We start from the raw sequence: 22,198 nt of genomic DNA on the forward strand, positions 1-22,198 counted from the left end.
TCATGTTACATCTTACAGAAAGTATTGAGGCACATAATCCAACACATATGTTTGAGAGAAAAACAAAAAGGCATCCCTTGATTTCTCCCTGAGATCATACAAAAGTTACATAACACACACAGTCACAAAAACAAACTCATTTTTGCTCAGACCCTCCCAGAAAGAAAACAGCATAGAGTCACTTGTTTGAAATCAGATCCAGTGAAATAAAATCTGCACAACTATGAATCACTGCAGTCGAGGTTCCATAGTTGTCAATGCCCTGGAGTGGAACCAGCACCCCCTGCTGGCTGATTACCGCCTTGAACCATCCGCCCTCTGCTGGTGGAGCCCTAGCATTGCATCCAGCGCTCTTTCTTGCTTAGTGGGTATCCTCGGTCGGTTTGCAGCATCTCATTGACGCGCCAGTAATCGTCCCCTTTAAAGAAGAAAACCTTCCCGTTGGTCCAGGTGAAGGCTGCATCCGGACTGGAGGGGACTCCGGAGAAGAGCTTCGAGAGCGGTTTAGGGTAGTGAGATAAGTCGTTGTATTTCAGCTCGTCCCACTGCCAGTGATCTGAACCCTACGAACAGCAAACACAAAGAGGTGAGACAAGAATACAAAGTGGGGGAAAAACTATATTTCCTATTGAATATTTACTTGTAATTAAGTTTATTAAATGTGTAATCATGAAAAGTACTATTTATACTGTTAAAAAAATAAATAAAGAAAATGATAAATATTAAAACTACTGTGAAATGGAGAAAAGAAACGTTTTTCCTAAAGTTTTTTCCAGTATTGAAGTTTATTTTATTTTATTGTATTTTTTAATATATATATTTTTTCTGTATTTTATGCCTTTTTTCCAAAGCTTATTTATAACAGGGCCATGTACAACACAGAAAATATACATCAACTTATACATACACATACACAGATAAATCCATGTTACCACTTGATATATTTTACTAGTTAGTTTAAAGCTAGTTTACATCTGCCATCCCTTAGCAGGTCACAATTTAGACATCACATAGGTCTGTTTGTTGATAAATTAAACTATCTATGAGCGTTTTTTCAAGCTTTCTAAGGATCTTATGTAAACTGAAAGGATGCCAGAATTCCCACAACACCTCTTAAAGGATCTAATGCTTGTGTTATGTGTTTGAACATTTAACTCTAGTGCCCTATAAAGTTATTAAACTCTTGTAAAAGAAAAAAGGAGTGAATGAAAAAGCGGACGTGAAGAAGGAGCTTTTTGTGTGTCTGTGTAAAAATAAAGGGGAGTGATGTTTAGACCATACCTTGATAAAGACCAGCTTCTTGTTCTTCTCCAGGTACAAAGCTGCATCGATATTGTGAGGAATCCGTTGAACCTCTTTGGGAAAACCCCAGTCCAGACTGAAGCCTGTGTACCTCCACACTTTGCTACCTGTATCCACACACAGAACGATGATTGATGTGAACAAGTGAAGGTTTTAACAGCACATAAGTCAACTGAAAGATGTCAACTGTACCTTTAATGAAGTAGGTCTTGTTGGTTCTTGGGGAGTACACAGCAGCACTCAGGTTCCCAGGGAGAGTCGTCCAAAGCCTGGTGATCTTTATCGGTGGATTGTGTCCCATATCAGAGATGGTCCAGACATAATCCCCACTGAATGCAAATGTTTTTTTCCATGGACCTGAAAAGAAAAAAAAAAAAACTGCTAAACTTGTTCTGACATATTTTGGGGTTATAGTGTTGTCCTAAAAATGTAGTCTTGTTAGGACAGAATGGAGGAACATCCCTTTTATCTGTCTCTACCTCTGTCCTACTCTCTGGGCCACCCAGATAAAGCAGAAAGCTTTTCATCAAGAGTCTTGTTTTTTTTTTTTTTTTTTTTTTTTTTTTTGAGATTTCTGCATCTTAAAGCAAGTTTTTCCTTGCTAAAGTTGCTTTTAATAAGTTGTATTTTTGCTGATTGCTGATAAAAATCCAGTGTTTTGTGTTCAGGCACAATGCAGACTGATGGTGTTACTACTGGTAACATCTAACTTCAGTCTCTTTGTAATTTCAGCACTCACCCAGCATGATGGCATCCAGGTCAGCAGTGCAGGGGTCAGGGATACTCTGAGTCTCATGGCTGCTCTCAGTAGGGGTCACAGTGTCTGAGCTGGTTGATCCTGCTAACGGGCTGCTCACGCTTTTTCCTAAAAAGCACAAAGTGGCAAATTTTCAGAGCAAAGAAACTACAGTAATATCATATGTTTTTCACGGGTTTAAACTCTCACCATACAATGCCTGAATGCCTCTGATGTCATCAAAATGCAGCCTGAAGTTGGGCTGGTATCCACCGTAGACCGGAGCCATCAGAGCTCTCTTAAACTCTGAGTGAAGCAAGCCGAGGGCATGCCCAATCTCATGAGCTGCTACAATACGCAGATTAGAGCCATAATACGACCCTTCAGTCCAGTACTCATCATCGTCAAAGTGGACAATACCAGATTCTGGAGACTCAGCGTGGGCCAGAACATGACCTGTAGGAGAGAAATGAAACCTTTAAATCAACAGTTGCTTGTTTTGGATCTGTGAGATCTTGGATTTAGAGGAAATGGACTTACCAGGACCATCAAATGGCACAGGGCAGTAGTTGTCCTTCTTGTGGAAGGAGATCTTAATGTCAGGTCTTCCAAAGCTGACCTCTCTGAACATCAGAGGAGTCACATCACTCCAGTACTTGAAGGCAGAGCGGATCGCTTTGTCCACATCTGATTTCGTCATGTCAGGTGTGTAGTTGTAGATGCGGTAAGTCAAACTTTTCTTTCTCCAACGACCTGGAAGAAATTATTTTAGTGTCCTGATTTACTAGAGAAAACTAGTTTCAGAGACCTGCTTTTCATCAGCATGGTAAAATGTTTCCCTAAAAACATACTCTTCCCCCTTGAGAATTATCATTCCACTGCAAGCAGGTGAAGTTGTATTTTGGTCCTGTTCAAAAGAGCTGACCTCATTAAATCATCCACACTCGAAAAACTTGCAGTAATAATAACATCTCAATTGTTGCTCAATTTTCATGATAAATGTTTTCTGCTTTGAAAGAGTGAATAGTTACTAAAGAACTTAACTAAAAATTAAAAAAAAAAAAAAAGTGAAACAAAAAATACATTATGAACAACATGAAAGAGCAATATTTTTGTGGATTAACAAATTTTCAGGCTATTTTTGTTGAGTCAGGTTTTATAGGGTTAAGAGTTTCTTTCTTTCTTCCTTTCTTTCTTTCTTTCTTTCTTTCTTTCTTTCTTTCTTTCTTTCTTTCTTTCTTTCTTTCTTAACACGTTTGAGAAATCAGCTCAGGACTCTTTCAGTAACAGCAACATTATATTCCAAAAATACAGCGCTTTGAAGTCACTACTTCCTAAAGCTCTCCAAAATATTGAGACCTTTAAATCTTAAATTTGTTTATTTTAAAGGGGGGTCTCTCTTTGCCATCTTCAAGGTTTTATCAAAACAAGACACACTTTTAATAATAATCTCTGACTGTTTTTTCTACTGCTTTCTACATTTTCTGCGGCAAATAATACAGTTTTGTGTTGGTCTGACAAGGAAGAAAATGACTCTGGACTGAGAACTTTGTTTTATAATTGCCTCTTTTAGTTGTGTTTTAAAATTTCAGTATTGTGTTCAACACAAAACATCAACAGTAATCACAACAACAACAATAATAACGCTAACAACAATAATAATAACAATAAAAAAATATCTGAGAATCTGTTATTATTGTTGTTGTTGTTGTTGTTGTTGTTGTTGTTGTTGTTGTTGTTGTTGTTATTTGTTTTTCACTCTGAGAAAATCATGTTTTTTTCCCCTTGACTCACCATTCACTCTGTATTTGTGATGTTTTTTGTTGAAGCCATCCTCCATGCCACAGCGGGGCGCTCTAATCACACTCATTGTAGCTTCATCTAACTCTCCAGTAGATGGCAGGTCGTTCACTCTCTGGAAAACCCTGCAGACAAAAAACACAAACATCTGCAATCTGATTTTGAAACACAAGGCGGGATACTACTACTCTCATCTGAACCCTGAGTTTCTGACAGACCCTGTACAAGCACAACATGTGTTTTATATACAACTAAGTCTGTTTTTCCTCCCCTAAAAAATACTTAAATCTGCCATACCTTAGAGCCTCTATGAGCTGCTCCAGGTTTTCTGGGTTCTGTGGATCAGCATAGTCATCCAGGTAGCCAAACTGCCTCAAATAGGCCTATGTGGAAAGAGGCAGACAACAAATCTGTTATTAAGCATTTTTATACCCATTGTACATTTCTGGTCGTATTTCAAAGAGAATTTAAATCTTACCTTTGCTTCGTTAAGTTCTGTCCACTCCACTGCTGCACCAAAGGCTCCACTGAGGTTAAGCAGCAGCAGCAGCAGCCCTGTGGTCTCCATGTTGAACTTCAAACAAAGAGCTGTCTGACACTAATATCCAGGTCAGATGCTCACAGGCTGAGGAGTGTTCAGAGGAGTCCCACGGCAGACTCTGTTTGTTCTCAGAGTGCTGCAGCAGCTTTAAACTCAGCCTGGGGTGAATGAGTCAGTCCTGTGGCTACGATGATCCACCTCTGAAGAATGAGGATGACAAGAGCAGCCAGCTGACCACAAGCCAACATGTCTGCTGCTGAAGAGTACAGCTGCTCACAAAGACCCCGAGCCCCAGCAGCGGCCCGAACATTAGACAACTTTACAGGGTTTACCTCCTGTGTAAACTCACTCACCCAGGACTAAACTACTCTGTAACACGCATGTTCAAGAACTTCAGCATCTTACCTCTTTGTAGTGAAACAATCCTGTCCGTCTAACAGGGTTTACTGTAGCTCAATTATCGTCCAAACCACAGGTCTCACCTGACACAAATATTTGTTGCTCAAACACAATTTAATCCATTACAAGGTACATCCATGTGTACAGGTAGCTAAACATAGATGACACATGGGTTTGGAATGCAATTACATGGTGCAAACAACAGCAATATCTAATTTTGTGTTAAAAATATGTGATAAATTGAAATTGTGAATGATTCAGCAGTGCACACCTCCAGGTGTTGGGTTTAAGTGGAATCTAGAAGTAATTTCGTCATCTTCAACCAACTAACAACCACTGTTTGAATGTGGGAGGACACTCAATGGCCACTCAATCAAAAAACAAACAAACAAACAAACAAACAGACATGAAAGTCCCTCTTCAGGGACAGGGTTTGGTATGTCTGTTCTGATCTCCTTCTAAAAACTGATGTGGCAACATAAAGGGACCCCTCCTTCCTAAGGTGCGCATTCCAGGAGAAAAAAAAATCATTCTTGTTACCAGGCAACTGTACACTAACAAAAACATTACTCCTGTGACATACATACATTTTTTTTTCAAGTTTGCTGCAATTTTATTCTGCCAGGCTTTTCACAAAGCAGCTAGTCAAAGTCTTCAGATGGAAATGGAAATGTAATTCATCATGTCACAAAGATCAGAAAAAGACTCTTGGGAATATATATTTTTTATTGGTTTAAAAAAAAAAAACGTTACATGACATTGCAGGTAGATATTTTACTGCTCTGTAGTTGAGGGTGTCAGAAGGTAACAGAACAGAAGCAGTAAAATCAAAGAAAACTGGTTTAGCATTAGCTAAAGGTTCAGCTGCTCTCAAGATGGTTATACGGAGGCTTGAATTCAAAACAAAAGTATGGAGGGAATAACTCTTTTTAATGCTGGCTATGATAGAAACGCACATTCAGACACTGGGACAAACATGCCTGATGCTAAAGAAAACTAAAATTAACAATCTTGCAAAAAGGCCCACAGATTCAGTTTGAACTAATGTTTAGATAATAACACATAGAAATTCAAATAAAACCCCTTTCTTGTTTTTAATCTGATTATTTCCAAGGAAAACCTTTTTAATAGATATCTCCTGCAGACCAGACTTCACGATCCTTAATGTATCACAACTTAACACACAGAGAAATCAAACCAAAGCTTTTGTGCACAGGTTAGCATTTATCACCAAAGTGACACATTTCTGTGTACTTGCTTACCAAGGAAGGGACAAAACCCCAGTCAGCTTTTCTGCTTCCCATCAATGCTAGATGTAATATGTGACACAGACACTGTTACTGTCAATGAGATGAAGGATCTGAAAAAAGGAATAAGCCACAAGTGGGAGTAAAGTAAGATTTATTTTTGGATGAGGCTGTTTTGAGCTGGTAATGAGCCATTTGTTCCCCAAAAGCTGCACAAAAACATCATGTTGAAAGGACGTGATCTCGGCAGGGGTTGTTCTCTCACGTACCATGCTTGGTCCATGTTATCCCTATTGATACCAGAGTGGCTGCGGCTTAGGGGTAGAAGTGGATGGTCACCTCTAAATCAGAAAGTAAAGCGTTGGATTCTGGCCCCCGGAGACAATTGCTGAAATGTTTTCAAGCAAGACATTTAGCTCCAAATTCTTCCTGCTGTTGGTTAGATACATAGATGTGATGAGAGAACACTGAAGATGCCTCGATATAGCAGCCCCAACCGTGAATGAGTAAATGTGACAAGGGACCTAAAAGCACTTTAAGTGGTCAGAAGGACTAGAAAAGCACAGTATAATAAATTCAGGTCGATGTACCAAACCAGGTTTCACATTTTACAGCAGAAGTCTTTATTGCCCTGAAGGCTGGATGAGTGTCTCTGCACACTTACTCAGAGCAGCATCGACAACAATTCCCCTAAAATCGTGATCTCCCCATAAACTCTATAAAACCTGTTTGATTGATTTGTTTCATGCAGTTTCCCTCACCGCAGTTTTAGTCATTTGTGACTCAAAGACTGCTCAGAATGAAAAGCTTATAACAAACATGATGAAGAAACACCTTCATAACTAGGTCAACAGTCTGGACAGACAGATAAACAAATAAATTCCACTGCAGATACTCCAGTGAAAATACATTTATCATGTTTAATCAAACTTTCTGTTGCACTGAGCTTCATCTGCAAACACCGTTTGCCTTTGCACACAACGTGACATCTCTCAGATACTCACTCATCCTCCTTTTCTCTCTCCTGGTCATCTTCCTGCCAGCTGCAACATCTTTGTTCACAGGATGGAGTCTGAGTCACTTCATATCCTGTTTCCTCTGTTACCACATCATCAAGGAAACACAAACTAAAAGTAGGACAACATATATGGAAAACTTTAGCCAAGTTTTAGTGTCCTTTTATAGCTCGAACGGTGTTTTCTGAAGGATAGATTTCAGGAGGACTCCAAAACACAAACTTGCTGTTCATATTGAATATTTGCAGATAAATCAAATCCATATAAAAATTTACATGATATTTTAAACTAATTCAGAATGCAGCACCGGAGGTAACTATTGATCTGTTCAACCCCCAAGCAGAGACTGTGAATGTGTTGTTAGGTTATCTTTATATCCCTAAAAGTGTACTGTGAGTTCTTGTTATGACTCCTCTCCCACTCACTGTTTTCACAGCACCCAAACAGTAAAAAAAGGAAATTTGGAAAAGATGAAAACCTGTTCAGAGAAAGAAAGTCATGACAAAGTCTAGACAGTATGAATATAGAGGGATGAGACATCTCTAAATGGTTCCTACTGTGAAATTTCAAACATGCAAAAAAGAGTTTCAATTAATCTTTTTTTTCACGTTACAAAGAAGAAAAAGGTTTGCAAAGCTTCCAACTACATTCACAGAGGATAGTTTCTGCAAGATTTATCCAGGTTCTCTAGATCTTTTAATTAGATGAACCATTTCCGGTCTTTTCTTCTGATTGCATCTCTAAAACAACCCTTGCGCCAATTCCTGTTACTAGCCTGTTGCTTATTAATGTATTTGGTTGAGAGATGTGCCTTCAGGTGCTTTTTTAGCATTACACAACATTTGCAGTAGTCTGTTGTCCCTGTTCCAGCTGTTTTAGATAGTGATGCTTATTTTCATGAAGGCAAATCCTTAGCCACTGAAAACTTAGCACAAAAAGTAAGACAATTTGTGTTTGGTGGATTCTTTCTTTGTTGTACCAAAGCTTCTAGGCAACAAAACCTGTACCATTACAAAGCCTGTTTATTTCTCTCTTCCCACACAAAGGACACACATTTGTGGGAGCTGAGTATGTGGTTTGTGCCAACGAACAATTTGCAAAATCTTCTCTTTCAATGCCAAACAGCTTTTTCTGCATTGACTCTTGTTAAGTGTTGTTTTGATGAATGGGTGATAGAAGTTTGAAGAAACTAGACATATCGTGAGTTTAACTACGTATTCCTTTACAGACAGGACCCTCTGTGGTGTGGGCAGAACCAAACACAGCCACAACAGCCTGGCACCTCCTCCCTCCTCCTCACCCCAGTCACCAGCCTGGTCACACACTGCTGTGGGATGGCAGCCCATTCTTCAACCAGCATATGTCACAGGTCAGCCAGGGTGGTTGTGTTGGTCACTCTTCTTGAGACGCCTAATTTGTGGCTGTCTCTGATCCCTCTTGGCTGTGACATTAGAGATGGTACTAGGTCTCACTCCTAAAATTGCCACAGCTTGAAGTTGTCCTATCACTTGGGCCCTGTCCAGATCAGTCAAATTTGGCATGCTGACACCTACTGACTCTACCCATAAGTGCTGACAATCTGGCACCTGTTTGTCAGCACTCAAAACAAGACAACAAGGAGCTTTAAAGGTGTAGTCAGCGATTGTGTAATCTGCACTATTTGTCAAAATCGCTGTATTTCTCCTCTCCATCCACAAGATATCATCACTGATAGCATGTTGACAAAAAGTCCGGTTTCAATACACAGCCTTGGCTCTGAATTTCAGCAGGTAAATACTGTGGCTCAGACCAAGCCACCAAAACAGGGTACACCCCCACACACCTAGGGGGCGGATCATACTCATGTGTAGATCAGACAGAGGGGGGAGGGGTAGTAGTGTGTTGCGTAGCGTGCGCTGTTAGCGTAAGAAAGCAGTACGATACCAACAGTAGCAATGGCCAAAAACAGCCCAAAAGAAAAAGGACAGAAGAGCATAAAACGTAAAAGAAGGTCTATGACCATAATAGAGGGAAGACCCGGGTCAACATTGGCGTGGGTTTCCAACGGTGGAGGGAACTGCGATTTGACAGAGGTGAAAACGGACGCGGTTGTCGCCGTCTTTCTGTTGGACAGGTAAGCAAGGTTAGCTTTGTGGTGCTTCACATAACAGCAACAGCCGTCAGGCATTCATCTTATAGTCTAATCTGCCAAAATCTACTGTTGTTGTGATGTTATCAATTATGGCAGTCGAGTTGTGGCTACTGTTGTCTGACAAGTCAGGGTTATCAAAGAACCATGAAACCCAAACAATGGTGGCGAGCTAAAGATAGAAATACCTTTAAAACAGCTGAAGTCGGCGTGTGCTTCAGCTAAAACCCTTGAGGACAGCATCCTCCCACTTCGTCATTGCACGTCTTTGATTGGAAAATCTTTATATATCTAAATATAATAAAATCTTTTGCTACAATACTACTAAAACTACTACTCCTACTACAAATTTAAAGTAATAAATACGGCTTCACGTATTATAGCGAACTGGCCCTCGAGCGTTCGCTGGTCCGGCTTCCGCCATGTTCATCAGCTATGCAGTTTTTATGGTCATTTCCATAATGATATTATTTGCAACCAATATTACTGATAGTGTGTGTGTGTGTGTGTGTGTGTGTGTGTGTGTGTGTGTCTGTGTGTGTGTGTGTCTGTGTGTGTGTATGCAGATGTATCTTGATCATCAGAAAAGAAAAACAAAAGAAAGTTTATCAGAGACAGAAGTTCGTTGGTGTAGAATTAGAGTTTTTATTGATCATTTACCTTATCCAAACACCCGGTTACAGTGCTGCTCGACCAGACATGGTTTGTCTTGTGAGTGATTAGCATTTTTTTAGCTCATAACCAGGCATCACTGCTCATTTGAGTTTGTTCCATAACCAGCTAAAACTCCTCACAGGAACTTAAAAGAGAGCATAGAAAACATCAGATCAAAAATCTGTGGGACACACACTTAAACTAGAACTCCTCAGTAACATATACAGATACTTCATAAACAGCTTGAAACAGACCGCAGCAGGCTGACAGATCAAAGGGAAAACGGGAGGTTCATATTTCCCCTCTGAATTGCATATTAAGACTCAAGTATAAATGATCTACATACAGATGCCCTGGGTTATTTTCCTTTAAAAAGTTCCTTTAATAAACTACTCTTTCACAAACGTTATCCAGCAGAAGAGCCAAAATTTAAGAGAAATAAATATCCAGAGTTTTAGATCTTCAGACTAATTTCCGGTCTCTGTAAACATGAGTTTTTATCTCTAAAGTCAAAAACTTATTAAACCTTTAGTAGCCTTCATTTAGAGTTATGACACAGTAATACATCTCATACAAATTAGCATTTGGATGAGATTTCTTCACCTAAATAAATGAGGTTTTTCTGTTAGGGTGTAGGTTAAGTGATGTGACACATTTTATTATTCGTACCTCCACTGCACTGAGTGTCAACACTGATTGAAACGGTAAAGCCTTCACCATGTTGTAGGTGCAGTGTGTAGAAATGAGAATATTCAGCTGAGTCTGGCAGGTCTGCTCACTCCTCCAATGAAGGAACACTGGAGCCCTTGAAGACAAAAAGCTGCTGGGATGAACAAGTATGATCAAACATGTATCAAATTTTGCAGTCAAAAGTAACATTAATTGAATCATTTTTGTGTGTTTTGTGTGGTCACTCATGAAATACGGAAACACACATGAATGTTTGTGTGTTTTGTGCTGTAGTGGAGACATGGTTGTGCAAGTTGGATGTACCTCATTATATCAAATTATCAGGTGATTAAACACCAATTACCAATTAATATTATGTGTGATTTCTGATTACTACACACTGCACCTTTAAGAAATCACAAAGACTCAAACATAACCACATGCTACCTTAAGGTTCAAGTGTAAGTGAATCATCACCCTTTCAAACCAGACACGTTTTGGTTTGATCATTTATGGGCTTTAGCTTAGTTAGAAATGAAAATACGTCAAATCTCCCAGGCGTCATGTTTACAAAAGTTCCTCAGTAAAAAACAGCTTAACTCGCAATGATACTTCATGAAACTGTTTTTCTCCTCCATCACTTTTCTGTCCGAACAACGCATCTAAAACGTCATCCAGTCTGACCTCTCTGTGCCAGAAATCAATCTTTGGATTCTGGATGTGGATTCCACCTTTGAGTCTATTCCTCGCATTCATCTTCTCTGATCTTCACCTTCACGCGGTGCCAGGCGTTACTCAGGACCCCCCGTAGGTTCCAGATGGGAGGAACCGTGTCCGGCTGCATGTTGTAACTGTTGTCCACTGCTTTGCAAACTATCTCCAGCTCCTCCGCCTCTGAAGGGAGTGGAACTGTCACCTCCCACAGCTTCCACGCCCACGCTCTCCCAGGTGCCGGCGAGGGTTCGGGAGCTTGACCCTTGTCACTGCTCCTCAGTTGGGCCACCTGCCAAGTCTTTCCTCCGTCTACAGAAACGTCCACACGCACCACCTCTCTGCCTCCACCGCTCCAGGCGTAACCTTTCACTGTCACTTCCTCAGCGCTGCGGTCCACCACAGCGCCGTCTGCTGGCATGGTGATTGCGGACTGAATTGGAAGCTCCTGAATGGCTGGAGCCGACTTGAAGTCCACAGTGTCCCAGTCTGTCCCAGGGGAGAAGCCCTTGTAGTCGTTCTGCTGCCAGTGGCTGCTGCTTTCCTCTGCGCTCACAACAATCTTCCCCAGCCATTTAACGTTACGTGCACCCACCGTTCCAGGAACCACAACACGGACAGGGAATCCATGGTCAGCAGGGATCGCCTCCCCGTTCATTTCATAAGCGAGGATCACATCACCCTCCTCGCTTATTGCTTTGTTTAGTGGGATTGAAGCACCGTAAGTTGTCCCCGTCACATCTTTGTCCAGTCCCTCAAACTGAACGTGACGCGCCCACTCAGCCACACCCTGAGAGTAGCCAGCAGCTATCAGTACGTCTCTGAGCCGTGCACCGGTCCATGTAGCGTTACTGATGGCAGCAATGCCCCAGTTCAGTCCTTTCACCTGCTTCACTCTGTTCATCTCTGAGCGGCGGTTACCTGCACACTGCAGCGTGGCTGTGATCGTGTGTTTAGGGAACTGAGTCTTCAGCTCCTCTAAGGACAGTGCCAGCGTTCCCTTCGGGAGTCCCTCCACCTGAAGCAAATAAGAATCTGGGTCCACCTGAGGAACAGGCAGGTGGTTTCTCTTGAAGAAGATGGCAGAGGGGGTGATGTAGTTGTCAGAGAGGATTTCAGGAGGCGGCTCAGCATTGAAGGGTTTGAGGCTGTTGATTCTGAGGACAGGGTGGCGCTCTGGGTCCGTGGAGTACGGATCAGATGATTTGACGGTCTGCTGCTTCTTCTGATCCTCTGCACTCAGCTCACCAACCTTAGTGTTGAACACAGGTATACAGTTTTAGATTCACTTTTTAGACTACGTAGGCCTTCGCAAAATCGAAATAGTTAGACCAGTGTTAGTGTCTCTATACTTGCTACCCACACGATTGAGAATAGACTTTAAAATTCTTCTTCTTATCTACAGATCTCTTAATGGTAATGCACCATCATATCTTAAAGAGCTTGTTGTTCCCTATTAACCCCATCACACAGGCCTGCTCCTCCTAAAAGTAGTATGGGAGGTCGAGCCTTCAGTTATCAGACTCTACTCCTTCAGGGACCTGGACCAAGACTTTCTCTGTACTTTTCAGAATAGACTTAAAACTTTCTTTTTTTCGGGCTCAGGTCTGAGGTCTGGGGGGAGCTGACACACTGAGCTCCTGGTTCCCTCTCTTCTGTTAGCCTAACTTTGAATCTTAATGTAGCATTAAAGTTACTGACCATAATTTTTTCCGAAAGCCCCTAAGCTCAATTCGACCTATGGCTAAGTCTCACCCACCAACGCGATGAGCCAATCACAGTGCATACAGCCATACATTGCCATGGGTCAGTTTGGTTTTATCAAGTTTGTCTTAGATTTTGAATTAAAAAATGTTCAAACGGTGTTCATGGTGTATATGCAAATCCGACACAAGTATTCTGAGTGGCTGGGCAACAGGATGATTTTTTTTTACCCTTTTATAAGCCACGTCTCAACAGAGAAAAGTGTCTTCTGTGGATTAAGTTGTGCGGTTGACCACAACATCAACTCAACGTGAGTAAAATAAACAAAGATGTCTCCATCTGTTCCAAGATAAGCTGACATTGTATTTGAGGTAACATATTATCACTCTGCTGGGAAGAAATACAAATTTATATTGTTGTTCATCATATCTCTTTGTTTGTTGGGAGTTCATTGGTCTACTTTGCTCTAGTTTTTGTACTTTGGTAATTGTACATCACCATTAGCTGTTGTCAAACAGGCTTTAGTTAAACTAATGTTAGCTTCTTGAGCTTAGCTTCATTAGCTGATCTGTCATAGCCAAAATAACAAAGGTTGGCAAATGTGCTGGATGATTCAATGTAAATACTGTAGCACCAAACTAACAGAGACATACTCTTGGTAAAGATGGTAAAAAAGCTGTTATATTCTCATGACCAATGCTGAACCTGTGTTTTGTTGTCTAAGATGGTGATGACAAAGAGATACTGTTTATCATGTTTGATAACGTTAAGATCTGTAAATTTTGGCTTGTAACTGAAGCTTTTTATTGATCATCTGAACAATAAAATTATCGATACATTGCTCCATTATCTAGTTTATACCCTTTTGGTGACTTCTAGATGGTATGTGATTTCTCCGTCTCCAAAAATCATCAATAGCATCCTGTGAAACGTCTCCTATCGTGTTGCCTGCCATAGCACCAGTCACTGAATGTTCATTGTTTGTCAAAGTGAGTGGAGGAGGTGTGGTTTAGCCATAGGTAAATTGTTTTGTGGGTTCCTCTGGATTGTTGCTGTGGACAACTTGCTGCTGTGGACCTGCCAGGACCCCGGCTGCAGCTGCAGCCACTACAAAGTCAGCATTAACATCATTACCGCAACACTAATGCTAATTTTCAAATTCAAAATCTGTCCATCACTTTCTCTTTCTGGATCCCTTTATAACAAAGTCAAACGTGAGTCTTGTTCTGCTTGCGATTTCTGCCCTTCAAGAGAAGAAGAAGTTTTACTTGATACTGTAACTTACTAAATGCTGCAAAGTGCTCTCTTTATGGTGGGATTAGATAAAATAAGGTTTATTGTTTTGACTTGATGTCAGGTCTTTGGGAAGTATCACAGTGTTTTTGAAAAGCATCCAGAGATAAACTTTATTGTGATTCGGTGCTTTATAATAATAGATTGTAAGATAGATTTAGATGATAAACAGATGCTGGGTGGGGAATTGCAGAGGTGCAGACTGTTAACATATAATAACCCAAGTTCATGGAGACATTTCTTAAACTGGATCCAAGAGCATTATAAAACTGAGCAAACCTACACTTTGAATGATGGGTCAAAGTTTGGTTGCAAACTGTAATAAATGTTCAAAATCAACACATAGAGCATAACTGTTGTCCTCTGTTTTTTTTTCCAAATCAGATTGTGACTTTGAACCAAAGAGCTTTTCAAACTGAAGCTGCACACTGGTTATATAACTCAAAAAGGAATTCAGTCATGGTTTACACTTGGTACAGACTTAGTTATGCAGGATGTGTCAAATACAAACAGCTGCACCTATCTTTGTGTCCAGTGTTGGGAGCTGCCATTTAAAGTCAGCTTCGTGTATAAAGACTTGATGGGTGAACCTCTTTTTATTTAACATCATCTATTTTATGGCGTCATCTTTGTGCTTGCATCCTCTTCAGTACATTTCTACCATTAACTTCAGAAATTACCCTTACAAACCCATCAGATACCTTATATTCAGAGAGGATTTCCAGCACATGCTCGTGGTTGTGTACAGCATACAGTGCCCAAAAGGGTTCAAGAGCTCCTCCAGCCGCCAGAAGAATCTTATCCCCTCCAGGGTGCATAGCCACAAACTCTGTGATGTCATAGACACCCCCTTTGTAGGTGACCCACACACCATCCTCCAGAGAGCGATGACTGGTAACCTCTTCCTGGGTGAAGACGGGCAGAGCCGAGGTCTTCTCTACAATCTGGACTTCACTGGATTCTGACTGCTCAGCCTGCAGAGAGAGAGGAGACGGTTCTTTTTGTCAATAATTAGCGTTTCTTTTACAGTGTGATCAATGCTCTTCGTGAGCCATGGGTTGGGTTTTATGATCAGGGTGTGAGAATGACGAGAATATCCAGCATATCCCTTCCCATGTCAGCTCAAAGCTGGAAAAGCACCAGGGGAAAACAAAGGTCATGCGTTTTTGTGTACTGGACCGTGACTGTATGTTGTACCTCCAAGTCAAAAGGTGAATATTTCCAGACCAAGTTTAGCTCAAATGAGAGCGTGTGTTCCCCAGTAGCCAACAGCCACAAAGTTCCATGCACAAGCTTTTCACCTCGAAAGAAGACAAGACTAAGTGACTAGGGTTCATTTATCAAGGAAATGTGCCAGCTATACTCAGTAAAACTGTGCATGTGTGTGCTAGTCACTTCATGGCAGACTGCTTTTCCAACTTTGGACAGTACAACAGAGGGCTAGCAAATAGACTGGTCCTGAATCCAGGCACATTACCAACCATCTGCCAACAAACCTCGGACCCTGGAAATGTGAGTATTTTAAATGCTGTGTGCTGTGGAGCAGATGTAAGAGCTTTTCCTCAGTGTCCCCCCTGTCTCTGTGTTAGCTTCAGGATGCTAACTTTAGCTCTGGTTAGCCTGTTGTTTTAGCCTGTAATGTTAGGTAAACAAGCTTAGCTGTTTTCTAAACATTGTGCACTCGGAGCTCGTGGCACAGCTCTCAGTGACGCAGAAGAACGGGGTGGTATCAGAGGTGGCTCATTTACATATGAAGGTAACTGCCACTAAATCAGACCGCTCTGAACAGAGGGGCTATGAGAGCCTGGAAACAGTGCTGCTGTGCTTGATTTATTGGCTTTTTGGACCAAAACATGTTACTACCATTTCATGAAGACATCAATGATCCATATTAAACTGCAGAAAAGGAGCATAATATGGGACCTTTTAAGTATCACAGTGATACTGATACAGATTTTTACATAGTTAAGAATTTAATGGATAAATGTTAGGTTTTGTGTTGCATGTGGCACCAAAGGCTGCAACTGACAAGCATTCGAATGCCAAACAAGTTTTTTTTTCACTTGGGCTTGCAAATGCACCTTCCAGCCTTATTTCCTCTTAACATTAGGCGTTTGTTTATCAAACACCAACATGTTACTGAACTGCTCATGCTTTCTTCTGATAGAGGGTGAGAAGCTTCTGACTCAAGCAAATAAACAGAAACATGAACTATTGTTACCATTTTTACTTCTCTCAATAAAAGCCACTACAGTGTGTTGAAAGAGGCATTCTGCAGCATCACTGTGTTAATCATTAACACCTCAATGTAAGGGAGCTGAAATGCTGCCTGGAGTAGTTGATGTTGCCTTGTGACCGCTGTCACAAGGCAACATCTTTAAAGGTCAGTTAATATTTCTACAGTTGTTTTCCAGCAATGCAGTGAATGAAAGACATTTAACCTTTGTGCTGGTTTGGAATTGCATCAGGTAAGTTATACATGTTGAGTTATAACTGGTTCTAAAACTAACCTCAACTAATACTAATGTGTCTTTATTGTCTATCAGAGCAGACACCATCATGTAAGACAAGATTAATAAGATTTCATGTTTATTTTAAAATGCCTTGAAATCCGTGCCATGAGCTATTTTTCAGATCGAACAATTAATAGCAAGCTGCCAAAAAAGCCATTCTAAAATTAAATATTTTCCATAGGAAAAACTGAACGGTTCAGAGTTCCTCTCACACGTTTTAAACACAACAATATCAGCTATTTATGAAGCTGCTGATGCATCTCTTCATCAGTTTAGGGAGCAGATGTCACAATCTGCTTATGAAATTTACTTTTCAAACTTCCTTATTTCTCTTCTCAGAAGTGATCAAACGTTCGGGTCTGCTCAGATGCCTGTACAGCTTGAGTCACATAAAGTGAGGGAATAAAATCTGAAAGGTGAGTTGATAATGTTGGTCCTGCTCTTCATGTAATAAGCAGAGAACCATAAAAAATTATGACTAAGAGTAAACACTGTTAGCTGTCTTTTCCTGAAGTTAAACTTATGTAACACTTTAGACATTGCAACAGTTTTATAACCAGAGCTGAAAAGTGCAGGATAGGGTTTAGTTGTAATATTTGACTCTGGATCACCGCAAACATGCTTTATCTGGGTTACAACTTTATGCAATCTAACACTGACTTCTGGCTTGTTTCATTGTTCCTAGTTCTATTGTATTGTATGTTGGCAATACACTGGCAAAAAGGTCTTTCTGACCCTATTTTTGCACATCACTGCTTTTCAAATCATTTTTTCTGAACTGTTGTTTTGTTAGGCTCACGTACAAAAAATGTGTTGAATGTTAGTTTCTCAAAGATTTTATATCCTCCTCACTTGATGATGGTGGAGGCCATAAGCCAGCACGGCACCTGTCCCAGCCAGCAGTCCCGCCACAGCATGTCTCCACCTGAGCCTATGAATGTGCTGATATGATCTCTGGTCCTCACCGCTGCTGCTGCTCCAGAGACGAGCTGCACACGATGCCACAACAGGGGTTAATTGAAGTCTGTGAAACAAAAAAAAAAAGAGTTTTACAAATATTTTTGCATAAGGCGACACTCATCAGGTATTACTGTAATACGACTGTCGAAATGTTGTTCATCATAAAGCAAAATAAAAAACAATAAAAATGTATCAGAGTATGTTTTAAATGTTCATGCAATTTTTCTGAACTCAGCTTAAACCCATACTTGTAGAGTAGTGAACAGCTCTTTCACAGCCAATATGAAGGCCAGGTGGAGTGAATATGACGAAAGACGACTTTGTCACCTAATAGTTACCTTTGAGTGTTGACACGGCCACATCGAGTCAGGCTGTAGCAGCGTCTAAGGAGCAGCATTGCACTCTGGAAACAAAATTAAAGTTATCATAGAAGCTAACATATAATTAACCTGTTTTTTTAATAGGTTTTATTATATAGAGTTGATGTCACTGCGTTGATGACATCACTGCTTTAACATACTGCAGGGGCGTGATTATTCTTCATTTATTTACTATTGAGTGTGATGGCGGGAAGTTAGAAAATGCAAAGCAGACCCACAGACTTGGAGCTTGCTTTTTTGTGGATCGTCATTTTCACTGCCAATTAACATTAGTTTTATCTAACCCATCGTCATTTATTGAGCTCCACCCAGTATTTTTTTTTCCAGTTTTGCGTTGGCTCATTTTGGATTTTATTTTTTGGGGGATTCAAACGCATCACAAATAGAAGAGCTTCACTTCAAAGCCGTTCGACAGACAGCCGCAACAGTCCAGATAGTTCTTTGTTGGATTACAACACACATACAACAAATAAGCAGACTGTCAATTAACAAAATTTTTACTGATAACGGGAAAAGTTAAACACAAACATTAAGTTTAACCTTTTTAAATTTTTTAAAAATATTCAGGAAATACTCTTATTTTCAATCAAACAACAGTTCAAAAAAAAAAAAAAAACACAAACACAAATAGTATGTTAAATGTTTGCGCCTCAGGTTGATTCAGTCGTGCCAACTCAAAATGACAACACAACAAATAACATTTCATTTTGTCCTAAGGAAATGAGCAAAGTTAACGGAAGTGTTTGAATAAACATGAGACCATGTTGTCAATCTTATCTAATCCACGACACACAAAGTTTTGAAAAGTTGGTCAAGAGAGTCAAACCAAACAGACAAATTTACTTTCATTTTGCAATCCAATGTTTAAACCCTTAGCTTCAGGCAGGTGACAAAAACCTCGGTGTGGTTTAAATGAGCATGTGTTGGATTACACATCAAGTAGAAGAACATACAGAGCATATAAACTAAGATTATTCTTCCAATACCAGGTACAGTAACAGGTTTTATCAGTATGTCAGCGTGAAGGGAACATATTCATGGTCTCGTATGCATGATTCTTTCTGAACTCAAGTTCAGTGTTTACTGCATTTTTGGCACGTTTCACCAAAGCTGTCCTCTCTCCTCAAAGGGAACTTTTGGAGGCCGTTAAGATGAGCAAGTGATGTGAGCACTTCAACTCCTACTGAATGGACCAACCAGCAGTGACTTTAACTTCAAAAGGAGCCAACCAGCTCAGGGGGAGTGAACAGGTTGAGCTGCAGTTCCCCCCTCTCTACACACACAGATGTAACCAACAGTACAAACACTTCATCTAGCAGGGGACTGAGAAACTAACTGGGACCTATTTCTACTTCATTATCATTACATTACCTTACCTTTTCTATTGACAGTGTGGTGGCTTTTGGGAAAGGAAGAAAGTTTATGACTTTATACAACCCCTACCAGAGTTAAGGAATGAACTGATGCCTTAGAAATGTATTCATACGGATGGATTTGTGTGAGACTAGGAGACCAAAACTGGGAGCCCAAACTGACCTTGAAAATAACAACAAATATTATCCCTGACAGGTAAAATTGTAACATAAATTAGCACAGTTAATGACAGGCAGCATGTGTAATAGCCCTTTATCTTTATCATTCACTGCTGTTTCCACAAGTTATTCTAGGTTATCTCCAACCAGCTCTAACTAAGGCAGCATGCCACAGAGTGATTCACATGGGTCAGTGACTGAGGTGCTACTGGATTTTATTGACTTGATTCTTTTCTAGTGAGAGAAATAACAGTTTTCTCATAGAACAAATATGTGGAGCTATAATGAAGCCATAGATGACAAAAGATGAGCCTTATTCAAAACGATGCAGGATTAATTCACTAATAGGCAAAAAGTGACAACAAGATCTGCCTGAATACCTGATGAATAACTTAAAAAGCGGTCAAGGCAAGGAAAGGAAAGAGAACAGAGCTCCAATGCTGAAAGTTTGGTGGCCATCTGCTAGATTTCCATAAGCGACGTTGGTTGGTCAAAGTTTCCATCCAGCTGTAGATTCTTTAACCTAACACTGGAGTTACATCTTTATGCTATACGATGGAGCACTTTTCATTATGATGAAATGCAGCAACTCATAGTCCGATGAAACCTAAAAACTCTGAGAAATCACCCGAAATATCTATAGGGGTAAACATTAATATAAAACAGGTCGGATAATAATGTATGTATGCTAAAATCACAGCAGTCACATAGAAAGTAGTTTTATTTACGTGGATACAAATGGAAATGAATCGACCGGTTGTTGGCACTGTTGAAGCAGATAAAACGATATTCGGCGATTTTAATTATTTTGACTAATAAGACTTTAATCATGATCAAGATCACCATCCACTTCATCATCATTATCATCACCATTATCATCTTCTGGGCTAATTTAGCAAGCTAACATTCAAGTTAGCTAACCTGTCACTTTTAGCAGTTCTGTAAAACTTCCCCCAAATAGCCCCAAATGTCCGCAAACAGAGCAAATGTTTTGAGTTAAATGTTTCCCCTTCATTTAAAGTTACTCACTCGTGTTGTGTCGATCCCCTCTTGATAAGATACTCCCACGATGTTGGATAGAAAACACTACGTTGCACAACTCTAGGCACCGAGCGAGCTATGTTCAAGACAACTAGTGCTCATGTACCTCCGCCTGTGGGAACCTCACAGCCTCCCTAAAGTCCAGGTGAGATAAGGTCAGGCAATTTAAGTGCGTCGCCTACCAATAAAAATCATGTGAGGAACTTTTACACTCAGAACTAAGCCTTTGGATGTGATATGTTACAGTCGATGAATGATTGATCAGTTTGTCTGCATTGAACACCGAAAATCTCCTAAACGCATCATTAGCACCATCATTTTGCATCACGACGCTAGATATCTAGCATAGTGATGTGCTTGAACTCCATAGACTGTATAAAACTCTGTTTAACCCTGACTCTTTCTTTTTCAGCGAGTTCTCTATACCCTCTCATGTTTCTATAACCAAATTTAAGTCAGATAACTGGAATTCTCTGACAGAGTCAGAAATTATATACAACCACTAAAACACATTATTTTTATTTGGGAGTAAATAACTGTAATTTGTCAATTAAAAAATAAAAATATGATTGCTGTTTAATTCCCTGCTGTTTGGTAAAAAAATAAATAAAATAAAATAAAAGCACCCTTTTCACATGTTTCTGCACAGAACTCATCGATAAAAATAATAATTTAGCATTAAGCATAAAATTTTGATTTAAGAGCTTGTACATCCTGGTGGATTAACTGTAATAGATACCTAAAAAGTCGTCAACTATGTACTGTTAATATATAGTGATGGCAAACACTTTACACTGGGTGGTGGTCTAACACATTTATTGAACAACATGTGCATCTATTTATAAATCGTAACAGCAATGATATTTTGAATTTTACTCAATGCTCTCTGAACAGAAGTGAGAGAGGGACAAATGCATACAGGATTCTCCATCTAGAAAATATTTCACCTTTAGACTGCTGAGATCTCTTCAGCATTTTTTGTGTTTTTTTTTTTTTTAATTCTGATTTAAATAAAGAAATACAATTAGTGATGTTCAACGTCTAAATCAGGCACAGCTATATCAGTGTACAAGTGATTTCTACAAGAGAAGAGGTGAAATGGTGCAGAAAAAGTGTAGTATTTTTTACTAAGAATAACAGAGGAAGTGTAGTAAGGTGGCTGACAGTTGTTGGTCTTCCTTGTTTAAACTTTGCCAGCATATGAACTGTGCCAAGTTTGTGGAGTCCAGTCAAAACACAGCCTGTGGCACATGCCGAGTTAGGCTTGTGTTAATATGGAAACCATGGATTCACCGGACTGTACTGTCTGTGTTTTGATAACAACATGTTCAAAATTTTAAGAATTTCTTATACAAGTTACCATTAACAAAAAACAACACACATTTCTGTTGACAGTGTATGCAGATAATGCTTCATTCTGAGATATTTTGATTTTGTCTTTGCTTCCTCCAGAGTCTTTGTTGCCCCATACACCTAAATGAACTCTGAAGGTGAGAGGCAGACCTGTCTGACATTTTCATGGGAAAAGAGCCAACAGCCTAGTAGCTGCTTAAATAGATGTTAGGTTAAGAA

General features: G+C 40.0%; 2 protein-coding genes across 2 annotated transcripts; both read right to left on the minus strand.

Annotated features, from left to right (window-relative positions):
- Positions 1 to 223: 223 nt before the first annotated feature.
- On the minus strand, positions 224 to 4,484 carry mmp19 (matrix metallopeptidase 19). The gene is made up of 9 exons (XM_074677778.1): positions 4,317 to 4,484; positions 4,136 to 4,221; positions 3,833 to 3,963; positions 2,579 to 2,791; positions 2,249 to 2,494; positions 2,042 to 2,167; positions 1,495 to 1,659; positions 1,282 to 1,409; positions 224 to 563 (listed from the first exon to the last, which is right to left on the minus strand). The coding sequence occupies exons 1-9, from the start codon at positions 4,404 to 4,406 to the stop codon at positions 333 to 335; spliced, it is 1,416 nt and encodes a 471-aa protein (XP_074533879.1). The 5' UTR covers positions 4,407 to 4,484; the 3' UTR covers positions 224 to 332.
- A 5,315-nt stretch (positions 4,485 to 9,799) lies between these two features.
- On the minus strand, positions 9,800 to 20,878 carry suox (sulfite oxidase). The gene is made up of 5 exons (XM_074679579.1): positions 20,615 to 20,878; positions 18,012 to 18,076; positions 17,566 to 17,737; positions 14,902 to 15,174; positions 9,800 to 12,455 (listed from the first exon to the last, which is right to left on the minus strand). Exons 2-5 carry the CDS (start codon positions 18,068 to 18,070, stop codon positions 11,232 to 11,234), a joined length of 1,728 nt encoding a protein of 575 aa, XP_074535680.1. The 5' UTR covers positions 18,071 to 18,076; positions 20,615 to 20,878; the 3' UTR covers positions 9,800 to 11,231.
- Positions 20,879 to 22,198: the final 1,320 nt, after the last annotated feature.

The sequence above is a fragment of the Halichoeres trimaculatus genome, unplaced genomic scaffold (assembly GCF_033239565.1).
Source record: "Halichoeres trimaculatus isolate MK-OKI-2021-1 unplaced genomic scaffold, fHalTri1.1 fHalTri1_scaffold_1, whole genome shotgun sequence".
NCBI classification, from domain to species: domain Eukaryota; kingdom Metazoa; phylum Chordata; class Actinopteri; order Labriformes; family Labridae; genus Halichoeres; species Halichoeres trimaculatus.

Bases quoted from the DNA above. Each gene is read 5' to 3' on its own strand.
- suox (XM_074679579.1), bottom strand. From the start codon at position 18,070: ATGCTGCTCCTTAGACGCTGCTACAGCCTGACTCGATGTGGCCGTGTC. The intron at 17,738-18,011 runs GTAACTATTAGG...TTTGTTTCACAG, and splicing joins GGCCGTGTCAACACTCAAAG to ACTTCAATTAACCCCTGTTG. The intron at 12,456-14,901 runs GTATCTGATGGG...TTCAACACTAAG, and splicing joins AAATCCTCTCTGAATATAAG to GTTGGTGAGCTGAGTGCAGA.
- mmp19 (XM_074677778.1), bottom strand. From the start codon at position 4,406: ATGGAGACCACAGGGCTGCTGCTGCTGCTGCTTAACCTCAGTGGAGCC. The intron at 2,495-2,578 runs GTAAGTCCATTT...TCTCTCCTACAG, and splicing joins TGTGCCATTTGATGGTCCTG to GTCATGTTCTGGCCCACGCT. The intron at 1,660-2,041 runs GTGAGTGCTGAA...TTTTCTTTTCAG, and splicing joins CCTGGATGCCATCATGCTGG to GTCCATGGAAAAAAACATTT.